Raw genomic sequence first — 27,729 nt, 5'->3', positions numbered from 1 at the left:
GCGTGGTGGCTCAACACCTATCATCCCAGCGCTTTGGGAGGTGTGGCAGGCAGATCACTGGTTCAGGAGATTGAGACCATCCTGGCCAACATGGTGAAACCCCATCTCTACTAACATACAAAAATTAGCTGGACGTGTGGCATGTGCCTGTTATCCCAGCTACTCGGGAGGCTGAGGCAAGAAAATCGCTTGAACCAGGGAGTGAGAGGTTGCAGTGAGCCAAGATTGCGCCACCACACTCCAGCCTGGTGACAGAGTGGGACTCGGCTCAAGAAACAAAAAAGCATTTAGATTTTATTCTGAGATATGAGAAATTATTGAAGGGGAAGGGTTGGTACACAGTTCATCTTGTGTCTTCTTATTTCTCTTTGTTTTCTTACTCAGTCTAGATGCCTTAGACATTTCAGTAGTTCTTTTCTTAGATCTCTTGCATTTTTTAAGGACAAGGCAGGTAATAAAATATGCTTGGTCTACAGTGTTAGCATTTTAGCGTGTTTCTTTTTGTTACTTTTTAATACATAGTTCTATGTATGTTTATATCCTATTATTTTTCTTATTTTTCTAATATTTGCATTTTCCTCATTTCACACTTTAAAAACCTCTTCATAAATATTTTTTTGGCCGCATATTCTGGTCAGTGGGTTGTCATTAATTTCCTAATGGTGGATACTTATCATTGTTTCAGTTTTTCTTGTTAGAAATAATGCTGTGATTTACCTATAGGCAAAAGTTTAAATACCTTAACTATGGACAAAAGTTAAAATATTTTCCTTTTTTTAAATTTAATCGCCAAATTGCTGTGTAGAAGAGTTGTGCCAATATGTGAATGTGGCCATTTCATTATACCTTCCCTATCATTGGTTTTTATTACTTTTTTAAAAAAAATTGCTTGCTGTTTTAATAGTGAGAAATGATAACACATTTTTATTGCATTTCTTAATTATGTGGTTGACCATATTCCCATGTATTAATCACAGTGTTGTATATCTTGTAAACATTCTTTTTATGTCCTTTGCCCATTTATTCATTGCAAATTTTAAGATATTTTTCTCATCAATTTTATGATCTCCTGATTAACAACCTCCTTTACAGCATTTTACTTGAATATTTTTATCAGGCTGGTTGCCTCAGCATAATGGGGATTTTGTATAGACGATGTATTGATGATTTCTTTGTGATTTTTTTTTTCTAATTAAAACAAATAGCCTGCACCAGAAGACTTCTAAATATTTTTAAATTTTGCTGCTGGTTTTATGACTTCCTCATTAATGTTTTCTTTCACTTTCTTGGTGTATCACATGAAGTGAGTGTTAACTTTTTTCCAATGTTCTCATCATCATTTATTGAGTTTTTCCCTTCCCCTCTGGTTTCTGGTTTTCCTTTATAAAGCTAACAGTATTTGAGAACTTACTATGTGCTAGGTGCTGTTCTAAACACTTTATCTATATTATCTCATTTTTTTCTCACAACAGCCCTGTAAGGAAATAGAGGCAGAAACCTAATTTGCTGAAGTTACACAGTTAGTGAGTAAAGCTCTGTCATATATTCAGTTCTTCTGTGTGCCTTGTGCTCTAATTGTGCTATTGTTTCTATATTGTGGTTATCTTTCTATTTTTATGCCACTGTCATTCTGTCCTAATTATTATGACAGATATATGTTTCTCTCTCAAGAAAGGCTAATGTCGGCCAAGTGCTATAGCTCACACCTCTAATCCCAGCACTTTGAGAGGCCAAGGCAGGCAGATCACCTGAGGTCAGGAGTTCGAGACCAGCTTGGCCAACATGGTGAAACCCCATCTCTACTAAAAATACAAAAATTAGCTGGGCGTGGTGGTATACACCTGTAGTCCCAGCTACTCAGGAGGCTGAGGCAGAAGAATTGCTTAAACCTGGGAAGTGGAGGATGCAGTGAGCCAAGATTGCACTACTGCACTCCAGCTTGGATGACAGAGAAAGAGTCTGTCTTAAAAAAAAGAGAAAAAAAAATTTTTAAAAAAGCTTATATAACTGTGCTGTTTATTTCTTTTTCTATTCTTGCTTATTCTTTTCTTATGTTTCTGAGTCAACTTAAGGTTCCACAAAGTTTCTCATTGGAATATTTTTCAGAATTGGCTCAATCTATAAAATATACTGGAAATAATGACAACTTTACAGTATCCCATCAAAGTCCTCTGTACCTTAGTGTTTGGTGTGTTCCAGGTGCTGACTAAATATTTGTTGAGTCAAAGAATGAATGAATGGAGAGACCTGAATTTGTCATCTGCATCAAGTCTTAGTTTATACTTCTCATTAATGTTTTTCAGATTTTCCTCATTTGATCCTGCATATTTCATGTGAATGTTATTTCTTGACATTGTATATTTTTTCCATAATTTTCTAATTATCTGTTGCCAATATCTGTTATTTCTTTTTTGTTTGTTTGTTTGTTTGTTTTGGAATTTCCCAAATAGTGTTAAAAAGATTGACAATAGTAGACAGCCTTGTTTTGATTGTGATTTTAATAGAAATATTAAGTTACTTTTCACCAGCATGATGTTGGATGGTAGTGTGTAAAACATTCTTTTTTCTAGTTCTTAAAATATATTTTATAAGGACTAATTTTGTAAAAGATTTTAGGTTAACTCTTGTCTGACATTTTTGGTGTTGAAGGAATTTGCTGTTGTTTTATAGTATCATTATGGAAGATATTGAATAGCACATATTTGTGATCTTTTAAGTTAGCCGTAGAAGCCATTTTCTCATTCTGTTGTGATAAGTGAATGTCTTTCTGACTTTCTTCAGGGTCCCTGTTTCACTGATACCTAAACCTGGTTTCTAGCAGGGAGGAGAGTAAAGCAAACACATCCTTGCATTCCCTTGCTCTCAGTGTGTAGAGCTGAAATGTTGCCATATATGGGAAGTTCTCATAACATTGGGTTTGGACATACAGATGTGATAATAATCCTCACAACAACAACATTACTATATCTAAGAATGTGAGTGGGCCAAGACACTGAAGGGTTTATGTGAATTATGTCATTTAATCTCCAGGAAAAAAAAAAAACACTGTAAGTTCTGCCAGACCATTTACCATTTTATTGATGAGGAAACTGTGACCTAGAGCACAGTAGACCACAATAACTTGTCTATGGTCATACACCTGAGAAGTGGCAGAGGCAAGTTGCCTGTAAAGTAGATCCAAGCCTTAGGGATGGATGAGTGGAGATAAATATAGATATATTTGTATATAGGGGTGTGTGTATCTGTACACATATGCATACATATTTGAAGAGCTTAAGAGATAGATGCTGAGAACTAATGCATTTTGAAATTTTTCTGGAGCCAGTAATAGAGTGGTACTTAGTGGCAGATAATGAGCCTTTTTCCATTAATAGTAAGAATACAATTTCTTTGGAAGGAAATACTAATTATAGTTGTCCCTCAGTATATCTCGGGGATTGGTTACCAGACTTCTATGTATACCCAAATCTGCACATATTCAAATCCCAAAATTGGCCCTGTGGAACCTGCTTCCATATGGAACTTATTTATACAGTATGCAGGTTTCACATCCCACAAATACGGTATTTTCAATCTGTGTTTGCTTGGAAAAAAATATGTGTAAGTGTGTCTATGCCATTCAAACCCATGTTTTTCAAGGGTCAACTGTCCTTTAAGACTAGATAATACTTCTGACTAAGGACTTAGAGTCTGAGTAATTGCCATATATTGTACTTGTAAATTTACCAAGTTTGACTCTGCATTTTGCAGACATGTCTGTAGGATTGACATAATCCACAGACATGATAAGAATGCTCCCAATGCAGTAGGAGCATTCTTATCACTTTTCCCTCTAGGAATTCTAAGACAGCATTGAATTTCTGGTACCCTCAGAGGAAAAGACAATTACCTCTAAGAAACCTACTATCTGTGGAAGTCGGTGTACATGTTTTTTAAAATAAGATACACATATGTGGTAGAGTAGGCATTATCTAAGCAATTAGTCCCTATCATGGATGGTGAAGGTGCTAATAAGTGTTTAGGAGAAGGTAGAGATAGCTTGCCCATACAGAGAAGTAATGCATTTTAAAATCATTTAGGGGACTTTTTCAAATAATCCTGTTTTTTCATGGCAAGATTCCCTGGCACAGTGAGCCAATCAGATTTGCTAGGGCAGAAAAATGTTCAAGAGCCACTGTACTAGACATCATAGAAGAGGACTGTTTTGTTGAAGCTTAATGGTAATTTTTCCATAATCCTGGTCCTTAATAATTAAAGAACACATTTGAATGTTGTTACTTTTCTCTCTCTCAATAGAAATGTTCCTAAACCAGAAAAGAAGGCTATCTGAATTTTAAAAAAATTTTTAGGAAGGAGCACAAAAATTCCTTTCTGTATTTTTTCCCACCTCTAGAAATTCTTGAAATGAGATTCTGCCATATGTCTCACAAATTAAATACCACATTTGTATCTCTCCCATCTTAGTTATGCTATCTTGCATTTTAATCTATCCTGTTTCAGGACTTCTTTTGCGGCCTTGTGGATGTTTCTTATGTTTGTCACTAATTCATAGGTGGCTTTTTTTTATATTTGTAGAACATTTCTCAGTGATTTTCTTCTAATTGGAGTTCCAGGGTGGTTTGATTTGGAGTGTCAAGATCTGTCCCATGCCAGCCTTAGTCCTCAGTCTGTTTTGTTGGGTTCACCACCTGGTTGTAGCACCAAATGCCTTTTTACCTTTCCCTCTCTCCTTTCTCACTTCCTTCCTCAGTACTGCCCAAGTTTGTCAGACTCAATGCTTTTATTCTTAAGCTAATCTTATTTTTAATTAAGGTAAGTCATATTCTGATTTCTGATTTGCAAAAGATAAATTTCCTTCTTCATGTAGTAGGATTTTGATTTTGTAAATATTTAAATTTTCCATTAATGGTGTGTTAAATCTGCATTAAAACTACTTCTTTACACATTTAAAAATTTTTTCATTATGTTTTTAACATTTTTCTTATATCCAAAAACAAAACCGTTAAACTTTTCTTATTAAAATGCAAAGCCTAGTGTCTTCTAGCTTTTTGAAGAGCTTTGTCCATTATATAATCTGTAAAGTAGCCAAGAGTTCCTCAGAAGCAGGACATCATTTAGATTTAAAACAATTATGGCTTGTCTTTAAAATAATGTTGTGGCATAACCATTCATGGGGTGGCAACTGTGGTTTTACTTCAGTGACAAAATCCTTGCATACTACCACCATTTTATTTACCTTAAAGATTTTACCAAGGTACCCTAGAACAAAAATGATGAGGTCATTTTGATTCTGCTAAAGTTGGTATGACTAGAAAGCCAAATGACACAGTTACGAGCATAGACCTTTTATTTTTTTCCCAGATGTTTGACAGTGTAAACATACATAAAATACATATTAAAGTTTAGATGCTTTATATTTTGTGCAGTAAATTGAAGCTTTAAAGAGAAAATGTTTTTTTTTTTTTTTTTTAAAAAGAAACTCATTAGTTTACTTAATTAAGACAGTAAAATAGCAGCAAGTACCAAGACATTGTGCATTTCTTTTATTTAAGACAAGTTACTTCAGTTACATCACAGTCAGAAATGTTAAGACTGGCTTTCTTGAATACTTAATATAGCTTGAATCACTGGTTAGATATGGACATATTTTCCCAACTGTACATCAGGGAGGAGTGCTTTCAGTAGATTCAGAAAATGCAGACCCTCAGACAGCCAGCATGACCACAACATTGAGCATTAAGAGAAATGAAGCATTTACTTTCCAAGCTTTTGCCTCAGAAGGTAATCGAGTCTTTACATTTGTGGTTGTCTCTTCCCTCCGTAAGTTAAGGGTTGTGCTTTGTTGAGGCATTTCAGAGAAATTATTTGGCATGCCACTAGTGATACTTAGGGTCATGGGTGTTGGGGATGATTTTGTTGAGCTAGTGAGGCTTGTGTTTGTAACCATTCCATCTTGGAGATGAATAGTTAGAGTTGCAGCTGCTGCTTCATGTGAATTTATAGTCTCTGTGGATGTATCTTCTGGATAGGGCACAAAAGCCTTATCAGTGCTAGTAAAGGTGGTATCTTTGCTTAGAGTGGCACCAAACGTTGTTTCCTTTGTTCGATATTGTTTGGGTATTTTGGTCACTTTGGGTTGAGTTACCACACTCAGAGAGTTAATGGTGTCCACTGTCTGCATCCCACTTACAGTGAATAAACTCGAGGTAAATCCAGAAGGTGTGGGATATATGTTATGTTCCTTTAAAGATGATATTTGGGTAGAACATGGAGTCCCTATCACATGGACTTTTGTTTCCTTCATCCATTTCAGTAGGTAAGTGATGTTTTGTTTGTGGTCACATGACCACCTGTTATTGTAAAGGGTTATCTCTTGCAACTGAAAGAGTTGATCAAAAGATTGGTCTGGAATGAATGTGAACTTATTGTTGTGCAGGTAAAGATGTGTGAGATTTGTCAGGTTTATTAATGTACCTGGAAGGATTTGTGTCAAAGAATTATTAGACAAGTCCACGATATGTAGTTTGGAGGGCATGTTGGTTGGAACTGTCCAAAGTTTGTTACTACTGAGGTTGAGAACCTCGAGACTTCTTAGTGTATTTTTAATGAGGACAACCTTTTCCAGCATATTCTTAGAAACATCCAGATATTTAAGATTCCACTGATAGGCAGTATCAGATTTGTCAAGAAGTTTAATGTTGTTGTTAGCAGCAGACATGTTCCAGAGAGACCGAGGTAACTGAGCAGGCAGGCTTTCAAGCCTGTTGTTTGAAATGTCCAGGGTCCTCAGATTGGTATACTGTGTTAACTGGTTATGCAGATCAGTAAAGTGGTTATAAGACAGGTTTAAATGTATAATATTCTCTTGCAGTCCAGATGGTAATGTAGTCAAGTTTCTGCCTGAACAGTCCACATGCCTGTGCCTCTCTGTACATATACATTGGAGAGGACAAATGCATAAAATACCAGGTGTGAGAAACAGAAGGATGAACAGGCAGAGAGACATTTTCAATATCTGATATTCCATCAAAGCCTAGAAACAAACAGATACACCCTTCTTTTAATATGCAAATACAGTTTAGGCATCTGCATGGGTCAGTTAGCATTAGGCAAAATTTTCAATAAACCTCGTTGTTGTTGAGTCCTTTTATAATTGTTCCAGTGATTAAACTAACAAAGCTCCCCTTCATTTATAGTCCAAATGCTTAATCCTTCAATTGGGCTATGTGGTAGAGAGAGACTCTCTCCCTACTCTCTCCTGCATTTTCTCCTTTATTTTCTCTCCCCCTCCCCCCCTTTTTAACTATGTTCTTTCTTATTTATCTTTCTAGAGCTGTAATATGATAAAAATAGCATTCTTTGCAAATAGAGTTGCAGTCTTAAGCTATTACTATTTTTGATAATATGCTTTCTTACTCAGATGAGAAAAAATGGCTGTCGTGTCTCTCTCTTTTTTTAAATCTCTGCAGTAATGTAATTCAATGTGTGTGTATAGGGTGAGACTTTATTTAGATATTAAAGCAGTTCTTTGAAATTTTATCTTTGTTTTTAGGATAAATATATCTTTGTAAAAGGCACTTAAAATATAGACCTACACAGTACCTATAAACCTCACATTTTATAAAGTCATTTTTTTCTGTATATTTCAATGCCCATTTTAAAGGAAAACAATATGTATATTTACAAAGTGAATGAATATAATAAAAATATCCCTCAACTGACACTGCAGCAAATTTCTGGTGCATGCACTTGCTGTTGAATACATATTCAATCTTAATGTTGACTTATTCTAAAAAGAAAAGAAAAAGGAAAAATATTCCAAAGTCAGTCTTTTACTGATTTAAATAACAGCTTACCGTAGTGTCGTCTTCAATATCAGCATCTCATTTTCTCTGGGAAACTTAAAGCTTAAAGGTCGTCTTATGCTGGAGAGTCGGAACTGTTTCTGGCTGTGGGCTGTGCTTGCCTGCTCAGCTGCATTGTGTTGCTGTGAGCTGAAGCTCTGCAACCACCTGATCAGTACCACATAGAAGGACTGCAGAGCTGTCGTTGGTGCTGACTCAAATTTATGGCAAGAGGTGCACACGCAACAAAATGGACATTTTTTTTTTAAATTTATGGCATTAAGCATACCTATGTATCTGATTTGTTATAGGATGGGATATGTTATGCACATTAGAGTTGGCCTTTACTCATTTCTATGTATTTGTCTGCGATTGGGTTTCATATTTTAACGTTTGCCTCATTAAGAATCTGTGATTATTTTAAATACATCTACTCTTTATTCTTTTTACGTGTCAAAAATTAATTTGACTTTCCTCATGGATAATTTTCTATTATATTAGTCCCACTATTTTTAACTCCTGCCTTTTTATATTCCTTTCTAAAATGGCATAATTCCCATGTCACTTTTTAAATACTATAAAAATCTGTTTTATAATTTTTGTGTCCTCCCCCAACATGGTGATTATTATGTTTAATCAGCTTTTCAAATTTATCAACCACTTAAATGTTCCATCTTCCCTTTTAGGATGTATAGAAGTACTGAAATATGATTATTTTCTCTTTATCTTTCTGATACAAAGGATCATTTGACCAAGGCTATACACAAACCAGGATACATTTGAAAATTAGTATCTTATACTTTAAATTATCAGTTCCTATGGTAAAATTAACATTTTATTTTATATATTGGGGTTAAAGCTTTTTTCCTTATGAAACTTTGGGTGTAAGTGGATATGAGTATTATTTTTTCCAAAGACATTTTTGGTACTATATGAATGACCATTTATTTGATTTTCTTTTTTAAGAATAGCAATATCAATTTCAGATGATTTCAGAGTGTTTCACATTTCATCTTTCTGGGAAAATAGTTTATAGTTTTAAAATTACATGAAATAATGTAAAAGAAAAAATTTTCATCATGAGTTTTATATAATGAGATTAGATTTATGATAAATTGTGCTCTACTCTTTAGTGGACTGCTTGTGTAAACCTGCTAAAACATAAATCTGATTTCCAGAAAGGTTGGTTTACCTTAAAAAGCAAGTAACGTTCTGGTTTTCTTTCTCTTTTTTTATTTTGAGATGGGCTTTCGCCCTGGTTGCCCAGGCTGGAGTCACTGCAATGTCTACCTCCTGGGTTCAAGTGATTCTCCTGCTTCAGCCTCCTGAGTAGCTGGAATTACAGGTACCCACCACCATGCCCAGATAGTTTTTTGTATTTTTAGTAAAGATGGGGTTTCATCATGTTGGCCAGGCTGGTCTTGAACTCTTGATTTCAGGTGACCCACTTGCCTTGGCCTCCTAAAGTGCTGGGATTACAGGTGTGCACCACTGCGCCTGGCCAGTTATGGTATTTTCATTACTAAGTTGGCACCATTTAAAAACCAGTAATATTTGGCCAGGCACGGTGGCTCACTCCTATAATCCCAGCACTATGGGAGGCCGAGGCGGGTGGATCACAAGGTCAAGAGATCGAGACTATCCTGGTCAACATGATGAAACCCCGTCTCTACTAAAAATACAAAAATTAGCTGGGCATAGTGGTGCACGCCTGTAGTCCCAGCTACTCGGGAGGCTGAGGTAGGAGAATTGCTTGAACCCAGGAGGCGGAGGTTGCAGTGAGCCGAGATCGCACCATTGCAGTCCAGCCTGGGTAACAAGAACGAAACTCTGTCTCAAAAAATATATATAAATAAATTAATTAAAAATAAAAATAAAAACCAGTAGCATTTAACACATTATGTATAAGAAAAATCCCTTTATGCCTTGTTACTAAATGTTGTTTTTCTCTAAATTATATTTACTATTATTTAGCTTATACCACAAATAGAATTTGTTATAGTAAAATTTGAAGTTTATTTTCTTAGAAGATAAACTATAGGAACCACCTTTTGTATAAAACTAATATTTCTTGTAAAGTATCTACATTTTAAAAGTTTACAACATTAAAAATTTATTGTTGATTAGGTGCTTTATTGCCACTTTACTTTAAGGGTTCAGTTGGACTTTTAATGAGATTCTTCCTGTGGATTTAGGAAACCAGCCATCAATCATAGTGCTTAAAAGTAATGTGTAAGAAATGCTACATTCAGCAATATTGTGAAAATAGGGAATCCATTGACATTGAGAGTTGTATTTTAGCTCGTATGTACACTTGCACTTCAAAAGACGTGACTGAGGGTCAACTTACCACTTAAATCTCTTTTTTTAATTTTTAGGAAATCTCAGTAAGTCAATGTGGAAGTAGAGTTACTCATTTTCATTACACTTAAACTTAACAGTACTTTTGTTTGAAAGAAAGGACACGTTACTTCATTGACAGATTCAAATGAATTTGGATTTAGGCTGTATCAAGTTTAGTTTCTGTTGCATATAATTGAAAATTCCGATACAATAATAGTGGCAGTGTATCTCATTTCAAGTTTGGGACATACCAAATTGCCTCATATTATTCAAAGATTAGTGTAAAATACTCAAAAAAAAAAGAGCATTTCAATATATTTGAATTGTAATAATCTCTTAAACTTAAAATAATACTATATTACTGTTACTCCAAAAAAGAATGTTTTTTAGAAGCGTATTTGTTACAACTTATTTTAAATATGATTCAGACTCATTACATTTTGTATTAGTTGGTCTAGGTCAGTAATGATAGCTATTTAGGCAACTTTTACATTCTAGATTAAGCAGCAAATTAATTTACATATTCTTTTTTTCCCTAGGTTATATTACCCCAACATTGAGAAAGGTATAACAAAGCATCTGCCAGGGAATAGCTATCCCATGTTAATCAGTGGTTTCAGCTTTCCATTAATATAGATAACATTTGCTATGGCTGAGAGTCAGACATTGTTTATTTTTGGTAATATGGTTCTCTATTTAGACTGATTTTCCTGCTAAATACAACTGAGAGTACTCAATAAAATATTTTAAAAGCATGAAAGACATAACAACATAGAAATTACCAAGTCAAAATCCAAGTAAATCAGTCTCTTTCCCACCTCCCCATTCCTTTTTTTCTCTATGCCACTGACTTGTTGCCAAAACTCAGTTCCTAAAATGTCTCTCATCTTGGATTTTTCTTTTTGCCTCCTTGGGAAGATTTAATTTGTTCTTCTATCCCTCATATTTTCTATAAATGGTTCCTAATATCATTGACATAATTGCTTATTTGCATTATCTCAACAATAATTTAAAAATAATACCAGTATGATTGCTACAGTAACATTATAGACTAATGCATAAAGTTTAAGGTTTCTTCGTATCTCTGTTGTTTTATTTCACTAAGAGTTTATAGTAAATTCTGTGTTCTAATGCAGTGTGAAATAATTCTTTTCTGTATATTTTTATATCACCAACTTGATACAAAGTTTCAATTTTCAATATTTCAGAATCACAAGTCAAAATTATACTACAAGGTGTATTCAGAGAAATCTTGCTTCTCTGTCTACTCCATCCTGTTTTCTTCCTTCTATTATGGCTATTAATGATTATTATGGCTATTAATGACTTCTTCTATTAATGACTATTTTTATTAGCTTTTCAGTGTATCATTAACATTTCGAAAACATAAAAATATGTATTTAAGTGTATGTATGGTATGTTCTTATCCCCCCTTCTGTATAAAAGGTGACATATATACTGTTATGCATCTTGTTCTTTTTTCTTACTGTATCTTGAGTATCACTCCATATTGGTATATAGGTATTTGTCTAATTCATTGTTTGATCCATAGACCATGGCCTTTTCAACTAGTCCCCTATTTGTGGACATGTGGGTGGTGGTGGTTTTTTTTTTCAGACTTTTACTATTACAAATAATGCCACAATGAATGCCCTTGTACCTAAATAATTTCATATGTTTGCCAGTAAATCTTTGAAAGAGATTCCTAGAAGTAGGATTGCTGGGTAAGAGGATAAATGCATTTGGAATTTTTCCAAACATTACTAAATTCCTCTCCATTGATTATACCATTTTGTAGTCCCACCAATGGTATATCAGAGTGTCTATTTCTATATAGCCTCACCGTGTACTTTGTTGTTGAACTTTGGGATTTATTGTCCATCTGATAAGCAGATATCTCAGTGTTATTTTAAATGCATCTCTCTAAAAATTATGAGGGGTAGTGGATATCTTTACATATGTTTTTAAAGTCCATTTAAGTGTTTTCTCCTGTAACTCTTTTTTATGTTTTACACTATTAAAAAAGTTGTGTTTTGGTTCTTCCCCTTCCTGCCCCATATTTAGGAGCTTACTCTGTCACCCAGGCTGGAGTGCAGTGGCACCATCTCAGCTCACTGCAACCGCTGCCTCCCGAGTTCACGTGATTCTCCTGCCTCAGCCTCCTGAGTAGCTGGATTACAGGCGCCCGCCACCACACCAGGCTAATTTTTTGTATTTTTAGTAGAGACGGGGTTCCACTGTTAGCCAGACTCCTGACCTTGTGATCCACCAGTCTTAGCCTCCCAAAATGCTGGGGTTACAGGTGTGAGCCACTGTACCTGGCCATATTTAGGAGCTTTTTAAATTTTAGAGGTGTTACCACTTTTGTCTTGATTTAAGTTTTAATTTTTTTTCCAGTTTGCCATTTGTCTTTTGGCTTTATTATGGTGAGGGAGGTGTGTGCGTGACGTTTAAAAATTTCATGTACATTGATTCCCCTTTTGATTGTCTCTGGATTTTGAGTCTCAGCTAGGAAGATTTTTTCCCACTTCCAGATTATAAAGGAATTCACTCATATTTTCTTCTACTACTTGTACAATTTCATGGTTTATATTTAGAACTCTGCTCCTTGGTTTTAATTCTAATATAATGTGACGTATGGATCCAATTTTATCTTTTTCCAGACATCTCTTCAGTTGTTCCAATGCTTATTCTCACTGATTTGATATTTATTTCTGGACTTTCTCTTCTGTTTCATTGATCTGTTTAGTCATATACCAGTACCACAATGTATATGATTATGTATAGGTGCCCAAAGGTACTACTTTATTTTTTGATCAGAATTAAGTAAGAACAACAATTAAAGATCACCCTCATCTAATTCATTGTGTCCCTCACCACTCACACCAAATAGAAGACTTGTGTGATATATGTTTGTTTCAATGCATGACATAGGTGCTCTTCAGTCCTATATTCGTGAAAAAACTGTTGAACCAGTAGTCAGGGAGCAAACTCAGCTTTAAGTACCACGTCTAAGCAAGTCACTTGCTTTCTCTGGTCCTGTTTTCTTAGCAGTTAACAAATAAAAGGAGTTGAACCAAATGGTCTTCAGAGTGGTGTCTGACTATGGTTAATGCTGTTCTGGTTAAGAGCACCACTAGTATATGGTGTGAAGTTTAATCTACCTTTTATTCTCCTGTGCCTTGTTCTTTTGCAGTATTCATGAAATAAACTTTCTCTTTTGGATCCTAATTCTTTAATCTTTTTCTCTAAAATACATTCTTTGTTCCAGCATTTTCTTCTGCCCTGTATTTATTAGCATGTGTCTTTTCCTGTTGATTAAGCAATGATTGCCACTGTTTGGCTGCTTAGCTTCCACTGACCTCGATGGGGAAAATTACATAAAGTTAAATGTGAATTCTTCCCCCAGTAAAGAATTTCTTGTTTAAAAAAAAAAAAAAGGAAAAAAGACAACATGAAAACCTAGCTGCTGCCAGTAGTCTGTCCTGTTTTACAAAGAACAGAAAGAGAAAACCTGCCTTTAAAGTACTTAAAGATATCAGACAAGACTGTGGTCAGCTAATCAGCTCCCGTTTTATCTAAAAAAATTGATATTTTCATATTTTTCCCAATATTTCTTTGAGGAAAGCAGGTGGTAAAAAGGGGCAAAAATGTGGAAAGAGTCCATTAGGTAACTGTCATAAATGTAAAATGAGAAGAGTTATGATTTAAGGTATATCAAAGACTTGGCCAAGTATAAAAACATTATATCTTGGCCGGGTGCAGTGGCTCAAGCCTGTAATCCCAGCACTTTGGGAGGCCAAGGCGGGTGGATCACGAGGTCAAGAGATTGAGACCATCCTGGTCAACATGGTGAAACCCCATCTCCTAAAAATACAAAAAATTAGCTGGGCATGGTGGCGCGTGCCTGTAATCTCAGCTACTCAGTAGGCTGAGGCAGGAGAATTGCCTGAACCCAGGAGGCGGAGGTTGCGGTGAGCCGAGATTGCGCCATTGTTCTCCAGCCTGGGTAACAAGAGCGAAACTCCGTCTCAAAAAAAATAAAATAAAATAAAATTATATCTTCTTTACCATAACAAAAATTCTTAAAATTCAAAAGAATAATAGGAAATTCTCAACTCCAGAATGCCGCTGGGGAAATTAGCTTTAAAAGTACTAAGTTTAGGCCAGGTGTGGTGGCTCACACCTGTAATCTTAGCACTTTGGGAGCCTAAGGCAGGCAGATTATGAGGTCAGGAGTTCCAAACCAGACCGGGCAATATGGTGAAAACCTGTCTCTGCCAAAAAAATGCAAAAAGTAGCTCGGCGTTTTGGCACGCACCTGTAGTCCCAGCTACTCAGGAGGCTGAGGCAGGAGAATTTCCTGAACACGAGAGGCGGAGGTTGCAGTGAGCTGAGATTGCGCCACTGCACTCCAGCCTAGGCAAGAGACTGAAACTCCATCTCAAAAAAAAAAAAAAGTACTAAGTTTGAAGAATACATGAAAGAAAGTTTTTAATGTGGAAGACAAAAGATGTAATAATATTACAGTAAGTATCATGCTTATTCAGGAAAAGTAAGAAGCTCAGTGAAGTGTTTCTACAGATTAAAAAAATATTAAAGATCAGTAGAGATGGCTTGAAGGATTATAGGAAAAACATTGTATATAACATTCCTGTGTCCAAAACCCTACTGCTTCTTATTAAATATGAAGTTTTATTAATGTCATGAATACCAGTGCTGTGAATAAATGCTGTGTTCTCTTCTGAAAATCCCAGAACTATAAGTGATTCCCCAAAACTGGGCTACCAATGAGACTACCACCCCCCCTCTGCCACCTTGCCAAGATAGAGTCTTGGTCTGTCACCCACTCCAGGTGGCTGGGGTGCAGTGGTGCCATTTTGGCTTACTGCAACCTCTGCTTCCCAGGTTCAAGCAGTTCTCCTGCCTCAGCCTCCCAAGTAGCTGGGATTACAGGCACCCGCCACCACACCTGGCTAATTTTTGTGTTTTTAGTAGAGACGGAGTTTCACCATGTTGGCCAGGCTGGTCTCGAACTCCTGACCTCGTGATCCTCGCTCCTTGGCCTCCCAAAATGCTGGAATTACAGGAATGAGCCACCGTGCCTGGCCACCACATTTTATTCTAAGTGCTTGTTTCCCCTGGAGTTAGATGGGACTATTGAGGGAAGAGTATGTGTTTGTTGGCCAAGGAGCACTTCTGCGACACAGGCTGGCATTGCCAAAAGCACAGGCTGATGACCACTTTGACTTTGACAAAGATTAGGCCCATTCCTACTCTAGTAACTCAGACCTGTTAGATAACGGATAAAGAAATTCTGCATAAGAAAGTTGATTTAAGAGTTTAAATGGATAGTGCCAGAAAGTAAAGCTTAGTAAAAAGTTGAGAATCATCTGTGTTTTGATAGTCTTTTTTCCTAAAAAATAAAAGAATTAAAAAAAAAAAAACACTCCAAATCACCCATATTTAGAAGAAAGCCATAGTCTTCTTTTCCTTTATTTTTTCTTTATTAAACTTGATTTTTTTGGGGGTGCTTATAAAGAAACTTTTTAAAGATGCTAGTTTTAAAGTTTGTCTTCCCGCAACATGATAGGAAAATATTTACATTTTATGATGCATCCTCATATTTTTTTCAGGGTAAATGTCCCTAACCCAAACCCTCAGTTTGATGTTAGCATGTTTGTTTTACTGTTTCCATTGAAACCAAGAAGAAAATTTCTCTATTCTCAATCATGCATTTTAATTTCTCATTCCCACAAACTTGGAATATTTATTTAATACTTGAGGTATTAATTTAAAACTTTGAGTGTGTACTTAGTCTCTTATTCCTCTCCACCCCAGTCTTTGAAATGGAAACATAAAAGTTTATTTATTCACAATAAGTTTATACACAGCTTTTCAGGAATAAAAAAACTGTACTGGGTAATAGTAAGTATATGTAGATTGTTTTAGAGTGATTAAAAAATTATTGAAACACAGACGACTTATATATGTAATATGTAGTTTACTTTAAAGGTAAGTAAAATGTAGTTTACTTACCTTTAAAGTAAACTACATATAATTAGTAAATAGATTACTGTTAAATAACTTTTTTTTTTAAGTTTCAGCTGGGTGTGATGGCTCATGCCTGTAATCCCAGCATTTTGGGAGGCCGAGGCAGGTGGATCATGAGGTCAGGAGTTCAAGACCAGCCTGGCCAAGATGGTGAAACCCCGTCTCTACTAAAAATACAAAAAATAATCTGGGCGTGGTGGCTCACACCTGTAATCCCAGCACTTTGGGAGGCTGAGGTGGGCAGATCACAAGGTCAAGAGATCGAGACCATCCTGGCCAACACGGTGAAACCCCGTCTCTACTAAAAATACAAAAATTAGCTGGATGTGGTGGTGTGCACCTGTAGTCCCAGCTACTCGGGAGGCTGAGGCAGGAGAATTGCTTGAACCCGGGAGGTGGAGGTTGCAATGAGCTGAGATCACGCCTCTGCTCTCCAGCTTGGTGCCTGGCGACAGAGTGAAAAAAAAAAAAAATAGCCAGGCGTGGCTGCAATCTCAGCTACTAAGGAAGCTGAGGCAGACAATTGCTTGAACTTGGGAGGCAAAGGTTGCAGTGAGCTGAGATCACACAACTGCACTCCAGCCTGGGCGACAGAGCAAGACTCCTTCTTAAAAATAATAATAATAATAATTATCTATGCACATGGGCTCTGAGCAGATTTCAGATAGTTCCTGAATAAAAATTAAAATTGACTACCAGTTGCCATTTTATATATTTTAACATATAAAGAAAATCAAAAGAGAGTCATTTAAGGATAGAAGATCAGCTAAAAAGCAAGTTGTCATATTTATAACAGTTCTGCAGGTGGAGGTGGCAGGGATTCATTAAGATCTTGATAAGAGTTGGGAAGAATAGAGAACTCCTGACACTGGATCTCAAGGTTGGAATCTTCTTGGTTTTTCATCAAATCTACTGGTGGCAGGGGCAAGTTAAGTGAGTCAGTGGGGGATGGAAACGATTGTATTGTTTCAGATTTATGATCTCCACAGTCTTGATTGAGACAGTCCAGAGATGGAGGAAGACTAGGAGAATCATTTGGAAGAGGAGATAAAATTGTCATTGTGGGTTTGACAGACTGGCTACTTTCCTGTCCTTCCAAATCCAGAAGGGGAGGTGGTGGAGGCAGATCTGTATCATCATCTGAAGAAACAGCAGTTCCAATTGTTGATCCATCAGCACTATCTTCTGATGTACCATTCACTTGATCTTTTATTTTCTCTGTTTTGGGGTTATTGGAGTCTTCAATGTTTTCACTTGATTCAAACAACTTGATTTCTAAATCATCTGCTAAAAGTATGCTTTTGCTTGGTTTCCAGGGTGTAAGTGAAATGATTGAAGTACGTTTTGTGGGTATTTCATTTTCTCTAATGTTATCCATACAAATGTCAGGAGTTTCTCCATCAGCAAATGGAGATCTACCTGCCCAATTTTGATCACTTAAAACTGGCTTCCTTAAGCATTTCCAAAGGACAATGATTATTATAGCTACCAACATAGAAGTCAGAAGTACACCAACTAGTATGGCAGCTGTTGAATTATTATTGTTTTTTTGTGGCGTGCGTTTGTTACTGGTAGCATCTAAGATAAATCCTGGTGTACTCCTAGGTGAATTTTTGACAGTTGATGTTGGTTGTGTGGATGGATCTTGAACAGTTGGTGGTATTTGTTTTCTAGAAGGGATCTGGACAGATGATGATTGTTGATTGAAAGTATAGACAAATGGCGTTGGTGGTTGTGTGGTAAAAATATGGGTAGATGGTGGTAGTTGTCTGACAGAGGTGAACACAGGTTGCTGGGAGGAGGTGCTGGCTGTTGGTATTGGTTGTTTGGTGTTAGAGGCAAGTGGTTGTCCAGCGGAAGTATGTGCTGCTGATTTTTCAGAAGAAGTATAGACAGCTGGTGTTGGTTGTCCAGCAGTGGCTTTGGCAGATGATATTGATTGTCTAGAAGATGTGTCATTGAATTGTGTTGATTGACCCATAGGATTCTCTGTTGTGTTTTGAGAATTAGCTAAGACATATGACGTTGATGATCTGAATAAGGTAGGCTGTGGCTGCTTCTCTGTTGTAATTGTCTCTGTCTTTGAAAAAAATGTATTGTTCAGGTGTCCACAAAACAACATTAAGATGAAATATTTGGGATCCATTTCAGAATGTTTTCTCCTTACCTATAGTGGGTTTATAATGAAAGGAAGAGAAAGACAGTTAGATGTCATTGGTGTCTAGTTAAAAATTTGACTTTTCATTATAATGCCTGGCATAAAGTAGGTAGACATTATTCCTAATTAGTAGTAGTTGATTAGTGGTTACTATTCCCAATTTAGACCTGACACACCATAGGCTGGTGTAAAAACTCTTGGATATACACTAATCCATCATAAAGCATTTGGACATCATAAGCTGTGATCTCTCTTACTTCTTTTATTAATTCAAGATCTGTACTTGGCCCTGCTGCTCCTCTAGCTTCATTATATTTCAGTCCTTCACCTCAGTCATACTTCTCAAAATACATAGGCTCTGTACGTTGGATCCATGTGTTCTCTACCTTTCTCCACCTTTGCTACTAGGAATATATTGATTCTCCTACCTTGAAGAACACAAGTGACCATCTGTTACTTAATCCAATTGTTTTTTATTTCTTCTCTCCCCTCCCCTCCTTGACCACATTAGACACTACTATTCCTTCACTAATATTCGAGTAGCTCTTTGTATTCCTTTCATGTTACTCTCACTAGCTCTTTTTCTCCTCCCTCTTAAGTATGGATAATTGATATCCAGTCCTCAAACTTACCTAGTTTTCTTTGTTACTGATGCTATAAGATTTTAGTTCTCAGCTTTATGCTACAATTCCCAACCTTACGTCCAGCCTAAATCTTCTTTGTTTTAATTCTATTTGTATGACTTCTTGGTGGATGTTTTCATGTATATATCCCACTATTGGCAAATTCAACATATTTAAAATGGAATTCATCTATACCCTCACAACTGAGTCTTCACCCAGCTTCTCTGTGTTTGTTAATGGTACCACCAAATTTCTTAGGCACAGAATGTATTTATTAGTAAGCTTTGCAGCATCCTCAGTGTCTCTGTAGCATGGTAGCCTTATATTAAGATTGCATATTTTTAAAGGATTAAATTCAACTGAGGGTCCTAGTCTTAAAATCCTAGAGTGATCTCCAAATCTGGTAGAGTCAATCCAATCCAGTTGGTCAAGTAGGCCTGCTGCTGCTTTCATTCATTGATTGGTAAATAATAGGTTTGTGTGGAGCCCTGTTCTAGGTTTAGGAGATTAAAAAAAAAAAAAAAAAAAAAATAGTCAGTGCCTTCAAGTGTTTCAGATTCTAGTGGTAGAAGAAAACAATAATGGCCAGGCGTGCTGGCTCGTGCCTATAATTCCAGCACTTTGGGAGGCCAAGGTGGGAGGACTGCTTAAGGCCTGGAGTTCAAGACCAGTCTGGATAACATAGTGATACCCCGTCTCTAAATAAAAAGAAGAAAGAAAAAAAGTAAAAATAATGACAATAGGCCAGTCATGGTGGCTCACGCCTGTAATCCCAGCACTTTGGGAAGCCAAGGTAGGCAGATCATGAGGTTGAGAGTTCGAGACCAGCCTGACCAACACAGTGAAACCCCATCTCTACTAAAAATACAAAAATTAGCAGGGCATGGTGGCACACACCTGTAGTCCCAGATACTTGGGAGGCTGAGGCAGGAGAATAATTTGAACCCAGGAGGTGGAGGTTTCGGTGAGCCAACATCATACCACTACACTCCAGCCTGGATGACAGAGCAAGACTTGTCCCCCCCCAAAAAATTAAAAAATGATTACAATAATTTTTTTTTTGAGACAGAGTCTCATTCTGTCACCCAGGCTGGAGTGTACTGGTGCGATCTGGGCTCACTGCAACCTCCACCTCCCGGATTCAAGTGATTCTTCTGCCTCAGCCTCAAAGTAGCTGGGATCACAGGCACGTATCATCACACCTGGCTAATTTTTGTATTTTTAGCAGAGATGGGGTTTCACCATGTTGGCCAGGCTGGTAGAGAACTGACCTCAGGTGAACTGCCCTCCTTGGCCTCCCAAAGTGCTGGGATTACAGGTGTGAGCCATCACGCCTGGCCCAATTACAATAATTTGATAAGCTTTCTCATAAAGGTATACAGGAGATGTACAGAGAAGTTAACCTAGCCTAGGAAGGTTTCAGAGAAGCAAAACTTGAACTGAATTTTGAAAGGTCTATAAGAACTAATTAAACAGATTTCCAGCCAGGGAGAGCAACAATGTGGGTGCAAGAAAATAAGGCACATGTGTAAGTTTGGCAGGTAGGGCTTTTTCTGGGATGTGGTGAATGCTAAAACTTGGAGAGTTAAGTTCCAGTTCTACTTCTCTCATCTAACTACCTATCTAACCATGAGAACTGGTTGCTTAACCTTTCCTGTTCTCAATTGCCTTTTCTCTAAAGTGAGGAGTTCTACTGAGACAATTTTCAACTTTTAGTTTAATATATTTGTTTTGCACATCATCAAAGACAATGGCAACGACTTGGTTATTTCTTAACATTAGGGAATAGAAAATCTTAGGGTGTTAGATATTGGTATACATGATTGGAAACTGACTCATAAACCTATATTTAGAGATTTGACGTTCTGTTGGAAGGTGCAATAAAGGTTTTGCAAATTACCTTTCAGTGTATCTAAGTAGTTTTCGTTGCTTACTTCTCTACCACTGGGTACACAGTGATGATAAATGATCCTGTTTTAGTAGAAGAAAAGATATGTGATTTTTTTATAAAAATACTTCAAACCTAAATTTTAAACAGTTCTCCTTTGAACTCTGCTGCACACTGCTGATGAGTTAATCTTAAAAGCATGCATGATCAGGTTACTACTCCCTTGCTTGAGGGTTTTCTATTTCTGATAAGATAAAACTTCCTTTTTTTTTTTTTTCTTTTTGAGAGAGAGTATCGCTCTGTCACCCAAGCTGGAGTGCAGTGGCATGATCTTGGCTCACTACAGTCTCTACCTTCTGGGTTCAAGTGATTCTTGTGCCTCAGCCGCCCAAGTAGCTGGGACTACAGTAGGCATGCACCACCACACCTCACTAATTGTTGTATTTTTAGTAGAGACGGGATTTCACCATGTTGTCCAGACTGGTCTTAAACTCCTGACCTCAAGTGATCCATCTGCCTCAGCCTTCCAAAGTGCTGGGATTACAGGTGTGAGCCACCGTACCTGGCCTATTAAGATAACACTTCTAAATTGAGTTTTTTTTCCCTTTTGGCTTTAGTTAATCAGGCCAGAGTCATATGTCATGACTGAAACTTCTTATCTAGCCAAATGCATCCCTTCCCCACCTTACAGACTTTCTGAACACATGGTTTTTACCCCCTAAACAGACACTTTTATGCTATTTTTTACTCTCCTCAAGGGTGTTTTTTTTTTCCTTCCAAACCTAGCCTCTTCCTCTTTCTGGCTGCCTGTCTGAATCTGTCATCATCTTTCAGAACTCAGTTTAAATTCCCCTTCTTAACCTAGTTCTCTGTGACTGAGTACAGCCCAAAGAGATCGGTCATTTGCTGAATCCCCCTAGCTCTTATTTATTGTTTTTATGGTTTCTTACATAATTCATGTATGTACCTCACTCATGCGTCTATTCTCTTAAGTAATTGTGTTTATTTTTTATTACTTTTCACATTTTCTTGTACCTACTTCCTTGAACAAGTTATAAAGAACCTCAAAGAAGGCAGAAAGAAAAGAAAGAAAAATACTTATCTAGAGCATACTGTGTGTTGTACTATCCCAGTATTGCATACTTTATCTCATTGAACCTTTAAATGACTTTATGAAGAAGGTAAAGAGATCCTTTATTTACAGATAAAGAGACAACATCAAATGGATTAAGCAGTTTGCCTGATGTTATACCACTCCAAGTGACAGATTGGGAGTTTGTACCCAGGGCCATCTGATTCCAAAGCATACATTCCAATACCCTGTATTGCCTCATGTTTTCTATTTTTATTTCTCTGCAGTATAATGCCTTATATATTAGGAGCACAGTAAATATTTAACCTTTATTGGGTTTCTTAATTCCTTTCCACTTTACTTTTTACTAGTACTTCTACCAGAATATAAGCAGAGACATTGAAATCTGTGTTAATAAGTTTTGCTTTTTATTCATTTTGCAAAAGATTTGATATCTATCTTTTGGCATAGATACAGGAATTTGAATCATGTTTATATGGTCATCATCCATGCAGTTCCTACCCATTATTCTTATAGATTACCGAAAGAAAAAAAAAAAGGCTGAGGGCTTCATTAGAAAATGTTATTCTTCAGCTTCATTTTTAAAATGTGTTTTAATGCCAACCAGATCATCAGAAAATATAGGACATGAATTCTTTAGCCAATAATGTTTCCTGTTTTGTGACTTTGCTTAAAATAAGGAAACCATATGGTTCCTTTTTATAGTTAGCTGAAAAAGGCATTAGAGAAGGAAAGAGCCCAAATAGGAACACAATTATAAACCCAGGTTTGTTTGTAAGATGGATTTTGATAGATTCATATCCTCGATGTCAGTAGGAATTTGGTGGAACCTTCCTTGTATGAGATTTTCACTTGTCACTTAACAGTTATGGCATTATTAAAACAAAATTTAATTTTTTACCTATCTTTTCTCCCACTCTTCAGTTAGCTTTTTATCCTAGGATCTGCTACATCAGAATAATAGAAACTATATTAGAATTCTATGATGGCAATTCAGTACAGTTCAGAGAAGGAGAAGAATGATTTAAAAGAAGAATAAATAAGGACTGTAGTGGTAAAAAAAAAAAAAAAAAAAAAAACTGGCTTTTTTCCCACAGGTAGTGAGGCCAGTGTTATTACTAGTATGGAAGGTTATTTAGCATACACATTAAAAAATATGTAAGTGATGTGTACCTGAACTACGAACATTTTTTCTGTAGGGAAAGAACAACATTGGGCAGGGGAATAAAAAGGAGAAGGAACTTTAGAATAAGATAAAAGGCAATGCAAAGAAATACAAAATAACACAAAAGAGAAAAATCCAAAACTATAGGAAGCTGCAAAGAGAAAAGAGGAAGGTCAGTTGACTAGAGAAGGTATAGAAAAGAAGAAAAGTTAATAAACAGCTGAAGAAAAAAAGCAGTAGTTATATAATTAGCAAGAAGGCAGGGTAGAAGATTGAAGTAGGTGAAATGAAGAAGTTGAGGGAGATGATTGAAGTAGATGAAAGAAGCAACCAGGAAATGCTGCTCTCTCATGGCTGGCCTGTGTTTGTTAGTACAGGGAGACAGTAAAGAGGAGCTTGCTTTCTAAGATGGAGGACCAGAATGAACCATCCTTTCAAATTCATTTACCTTTCATTTCAGGCTCTCCTGTCTGCTATGAGTATCCTTACCATCTTCTCTCTCTCTTTTTTTCCCCCAGCACTATTCAGAAGCATACCTAGTAATTACTCCGGAGAGCCCATGTACCTGTGTACGTTTTATATAGAGTTTTTCTAGAAATCCCTTAGTGTGCTGCTCAAATACCAAATTTGTCAGCCTTCATATCCAGTATTTTATTCATTATTATAGGCTGGCTCTTTGTGGTTTAAATCTGTGATTTTGGTTCTTTTTCTTTGTTGAATATTTGGAATATTTTAAAAAGAGGAAAAACAAACTATTTTAACTAAACATTTTCAAGACAGTTATAGTGAAGCAGGAGTCCCCATGTATAACACATATGCTGTATTTTTTTTTCTTCTTTTGGAGACAGGGTCTCACTCTGTCACCCAGGCTGCAGTGCAGTGGTGTAATCTCAGCTTACTGCAACGTCTGCCTTGTGGGCTTAAACGAGCCTCCCATCCTAGCCTACCTAGAGTAGCTAAAACTGCAGGTGTGCACCACCACGCTCAGCTAATTTTTGTATTTTTTTGTAGACGTGGGGTTTCATCATGTCACCCAGGCTGGTCTGGGTGATCTCCTCCTGGACTCAAGTGATCTGCCTGCCTTGGCCTCCCAGACTGCTGGGATTATAGGCATGAGCCACTGAGCCAGGCCATAGACATGTTCTTATATATAATGCATAAGTACATAAAGGGTCCAGCATTTAAAATTGATACTGTTAAGTTGGATATGATAGGAAGTATACCACTGTCTTTTAAAGAGACTCAAAATTTGGAGAGCATATCCTAGACGAAGACAAATATAAATAGCATTATCAATTACTTTCATATAATAAAAGTTGTGATGCAGATATAACAGATTAAAATTTAGCACTAGTATTATCTCTAGTGAAGTTTTGAAACCATAAAAGAAAAAAACAGCCATTCTGCATCTTGAGGAAGAGTGGAAAGGGAAATTGACCTTAAACTACAATAGGAAGTATTTGATGACCATCTTGTATCAATGATATGACCGTTTTCTGAGCACCCAACAAAGGCTAAGCAGTATCCCATTTTAATGACAAGGTGGTGACGTTTTTATCCTACAGATAAGCAAATTGAGATACACAGATGTTGGGTAACTTGCCAGTATCACAGCTCTAAATAGTGGCACTAATACAAAAACCATGCTAATCTTGTGCCAGAGCCCTTTCTGTCACATGTCCCTATGTGTGCCATAATGCCTTTCATAGAGAAATTATGAAATAGAAATGCTTGATGAAGGAAGGAGATGTAAGTTGGCAGGAATAATATGTAAATAACACTTGTAGGTAGTCTTAGATACAGGGTAGGAAAGAAATACCAGAAAATTCATTTAGTCCTGATTCTACTAAAACAATTAAAAGAATTTTGAATGGTTTCTGTAAACTGTCATATTTAGTAAGTTTACTGAAAAATTTTTGGTGATTTTTTTTTTTAAAGCTTAGACATTGAAACCATCAGATTTAGGTTTCTCAATTCAAAGTTATTCAGAATTAAAGTTTCCTTCTAAGTAGAATTATGAAAGTATTAACTGGAAAACACAGGCACTACTAGTAAACTTTAGATGTGGGTCTCGCCTTTTAAAAACATGTATAGGTCTGGGCACAGTGCCGCCTGCCTGTAATCCCAGCACTTTGGGAGGCCAAGGCAAGCCAAGCACTTGAGGTCAGAAGTTCGAGACCAGCCTGACCAACATGGTGAAACCTTGTTTCTACTAAAATTACAAAAAATTAGCCAGACATGGTGGGTGCCTATAATCCCAGGGAGAATCACTTGAGCCTAGGAGGCAGAAGTTGCAGTGAGCCAAGATCGTGCCACTGCACTTTAGCCTAGGCAACAGAGTGAGACTCTGTCTAAAAAAAAAAAAAAAAAAGTATGGGATTCTATGATGACAAAGATACACCATTGTCAAAAATTTATGGGAAATTTTTTAGTTTATTTTATGAAATAGAGTGAAAAATTAATATGATTATATGACTTAGTATGCATAATGACATAACTAAATATTAGAAGCAGAAAAATATGTAGACAAGCTTTATCTGAAAAAGAGATATCTTTATTTTCTGACTTCCAAATAATTACTTAAAAGAACTCCTTCTAAGAGAAAGTCATAAGTATTTATTAAGTGTTGAAATAGGATATCACCCACTATGAATGTATTATTCCCTGAAATTACAAGTCTGTGTAAAATACTCTTTGCAGTTTTTATTTGCCCAGTTTACCCACATAGTAAACATCTTTTATGCATATTAAGAATTGTCTATTGTTTATTCTGTGGGTTTGTTCTATCATATACTATTTTCTAAAGGCTCATAATATGTGACATAAACACATAGATGATATTAATATATGTGTGCATGTTTGATTATTGACTAACATTTTTGACTTAGTAAGCTTTTAAAATGAGCCGTAATGTTTTCATGTTATTAAATGTAAAAATCTATGTGTAAAAAATTAAGCACATATAGTAATAAATAATAATAAAATACCACATCTGATTTCTTTCTTTCTAAATTAAGTGAAGGTGACCATTCTTACTATGCATACTAAAGGGGATACAAAAATGTTAATTAATGGATTATATTATGTACAGGAACATTTTATAAAAGGTAAACTAGAACTTTCAACAATTAATATTTTGGAGGTTATAAATTCAGTCGTAGCCCATGGAATCTAGTTCTATTTCTAACCCTTACCTTTATCTGCCATGGCTATAGTTTCTTTTTAATTATAAAACTAAGATTAACAAATATGATTGTGGCTGGGTGCAGTGGCTCATGCCTGTAATCCCAGCACTTTGGGAGGCTGAGGTGGGAGGATCACCTGAGGTCAGGAGTAGACCAGCCTGGCCAACATGGTGAAACTTCATCTCTACTAAAAGTACAAAAAAATTAGCCAGGTGTGGGTGGGCACTTGTAATCTCAGCTACTCGAGAGGCTGAAGCAGGAGACTCGCTTGAGCCTGGGAGGCAGAGGTTGCAGTGAGCCAAGGTGGTACCATTGGAGTCCAGCCTGGGCGACAGAGCGAGACTCCGTCTCAAAAAAACAAAAATACTCAAATACAATTAAATAAACTTAAAAGGTCTTATACAAATCTAGGTGGAAATCTTTTTCTAAGGCAAGCTCAACACTGAGTCTTTTTTTAATTCTATACAACAAAGCCATGAAAACCTGTTACATATATCTTTAGACTGTCAGAGTTTAAGTTTAAAACACTAATGACAGTTTTTAAATAAATTTTATACAAAGCAAGATCAAATTATGTGAAAATTTTCTTACCTCAGCTGTTAACTTCTTTGCAGAATGCTAAATTCTTGTTCTAACTAGACATTTTGGTGATTTGGCCAAGAAAGCAAAATGAGTGGTTCAGTTCAGATTTAAAATGTTCCTCTAGCAAACCGAAGTAGTTTCTATAGAAAAAGAGGAAGTTTATCAGTAGCTGGTTCCGGAAGTGCAATAAACCGCAAAGTGACTAAGAAATACATTACTTTAACAGAACTTATTTTGAAATATATTTTGGAGCCCTATGATTTGAGCGCTTTTAATTAATTTATGTAAATAAGTATTTGAGACACTCTAGTAATATGATCATATAATTTAAATATTTAGGATGGAGTCCCAAAAACAAAATTACATGTTCTAAGAAGAAAAGCTGCCAGTTGGGTTATCACTTATAATGAGATTTCTTCTCATAAGAAGTGAGTGATATGTTCTGTTTGCTTGTATGACCTTAGGCATTTCTCTGCACTTCTCGGTCACTGTTTCCTCCTCTGAAGGAATATTTTATTGGGTTACTGTGAGGATTAAATAAGATAGCATAATATAACATGTATAAATGCCTCACACCCTTGGTTACTGTAGGTAACCAATAAATATAATGTTATTTCCTCATAATATAAAAAGCCCAGGGTAAAAGTATAATTAAATTATTTTGCAAATGACAGGATCTCATTCTTTTTATGGCTGAATAATACTCCATTGTGTATATGTACCATATTTTCTTTATCCATTCATCTGTTTATGGACACTTAGGTTGCTTCCAAATCTTGGCTGTTGTGAATAGT

General features: G+C 36.3%; 3 protein-coding genes across 31 annotated transcripts in view; 1 reads left to right on the top strand and 2 right to left on the bottom strand.

The window, feature by feature from the left end:
• NF1 (neurofibromin 1) overlaps nt 1–27,729 on the top strand; it is a 296,867-nt gene that overhangs the window by 206,969 nt on the left and 62,169 nt on the right. The window lies entirely within an intron of this gene.
• Nucleotides 5,330–8,039, bottom strand: OMG (oligodendrocyte myelin glycoprotein). Its single transcript, XM_002748208.6, has 2 exons — nt 7,857–8,039; nt 5,330–7,033 (listed from the first exon to the last, which is right to left on the bottom strand). The coding sequence occupies exon 2, from the start codon at nt 7,025–7,027 to the stop codon at nt 5,705–5,707; it is 1,323 nt and encodes a 440-aa protein (XP_002748254.3). The 5' UTR covers nt 7,028–7,033; nt 7,857–8,039; the 3' UTR covers nt 5,330–5,704.
• On the bottom strand, nt 15,653–27,057 carry EVI2B (ecotropic viral integration site 2B). 2 transcript variants are annotated; one of them, XM_008997132.5, is made up of 3 exons: nt 26,945–27,057; nt 20,923–20,993; nt 15,653–18,408 (listed from the first exon to the last, which is right to left on the bottom strand). In XM_008997132.5, the coding sequence occupies exon 3, from the start codon at nt 18,385–18,387 to the stop codon at nt 17,029–17,031; it is 1,359 nt and encodes a 452-aa protein (XP_008995380.2). In that variant the 5' UTR covers nt 18,388–18,408; nt 20,923–20,993; nt 26,945–27,057; the 3' UTR covers nt 15,653–17,028. The 2 variants fall into 2 exon arrangements, with proteins under 2 accessions (XP_008995380.2, XP_003733011.2); XM_003732963.6 differs by lacking the exon at nt 20,923–20,993.

The sequence above is a fragment of the Callithrix jacchus genome, chromosome 5 (assembly GCF_049354715.1).
Source record: "Callithrix jacchus isolate 240 chromosome 5, calJac240_pri, whole genome shotgun sequence".
Classification (NCBI taxonomy): domain Eukaryota; kingdom Metazoa; phylum Chordata; class Mammalia; order Primates; family Cebidae; genus Callithrix; species Callithrix jacchus.
The sequence above is the reverse complement of the archived record's forward strand: the minus strand, read 5'-3'. Positions and strand labels throughout refer to the sequence as shown.

Coding starts and splice junctions, on each gene's coding strand:
- EVI2B (XM_008997132.5), bottom strand. CDS start 18,387: ATGGATCCCAAATATTTCATCTTAATGTTGTTTTGTGGACACCTGAAC.
- OMG (XM_002748208.6), bottom strand. CDS start 7,027: ATGGAATATCAGATATTGAAAATGTCTCTCTGCCTGTTCATCCTTCTG.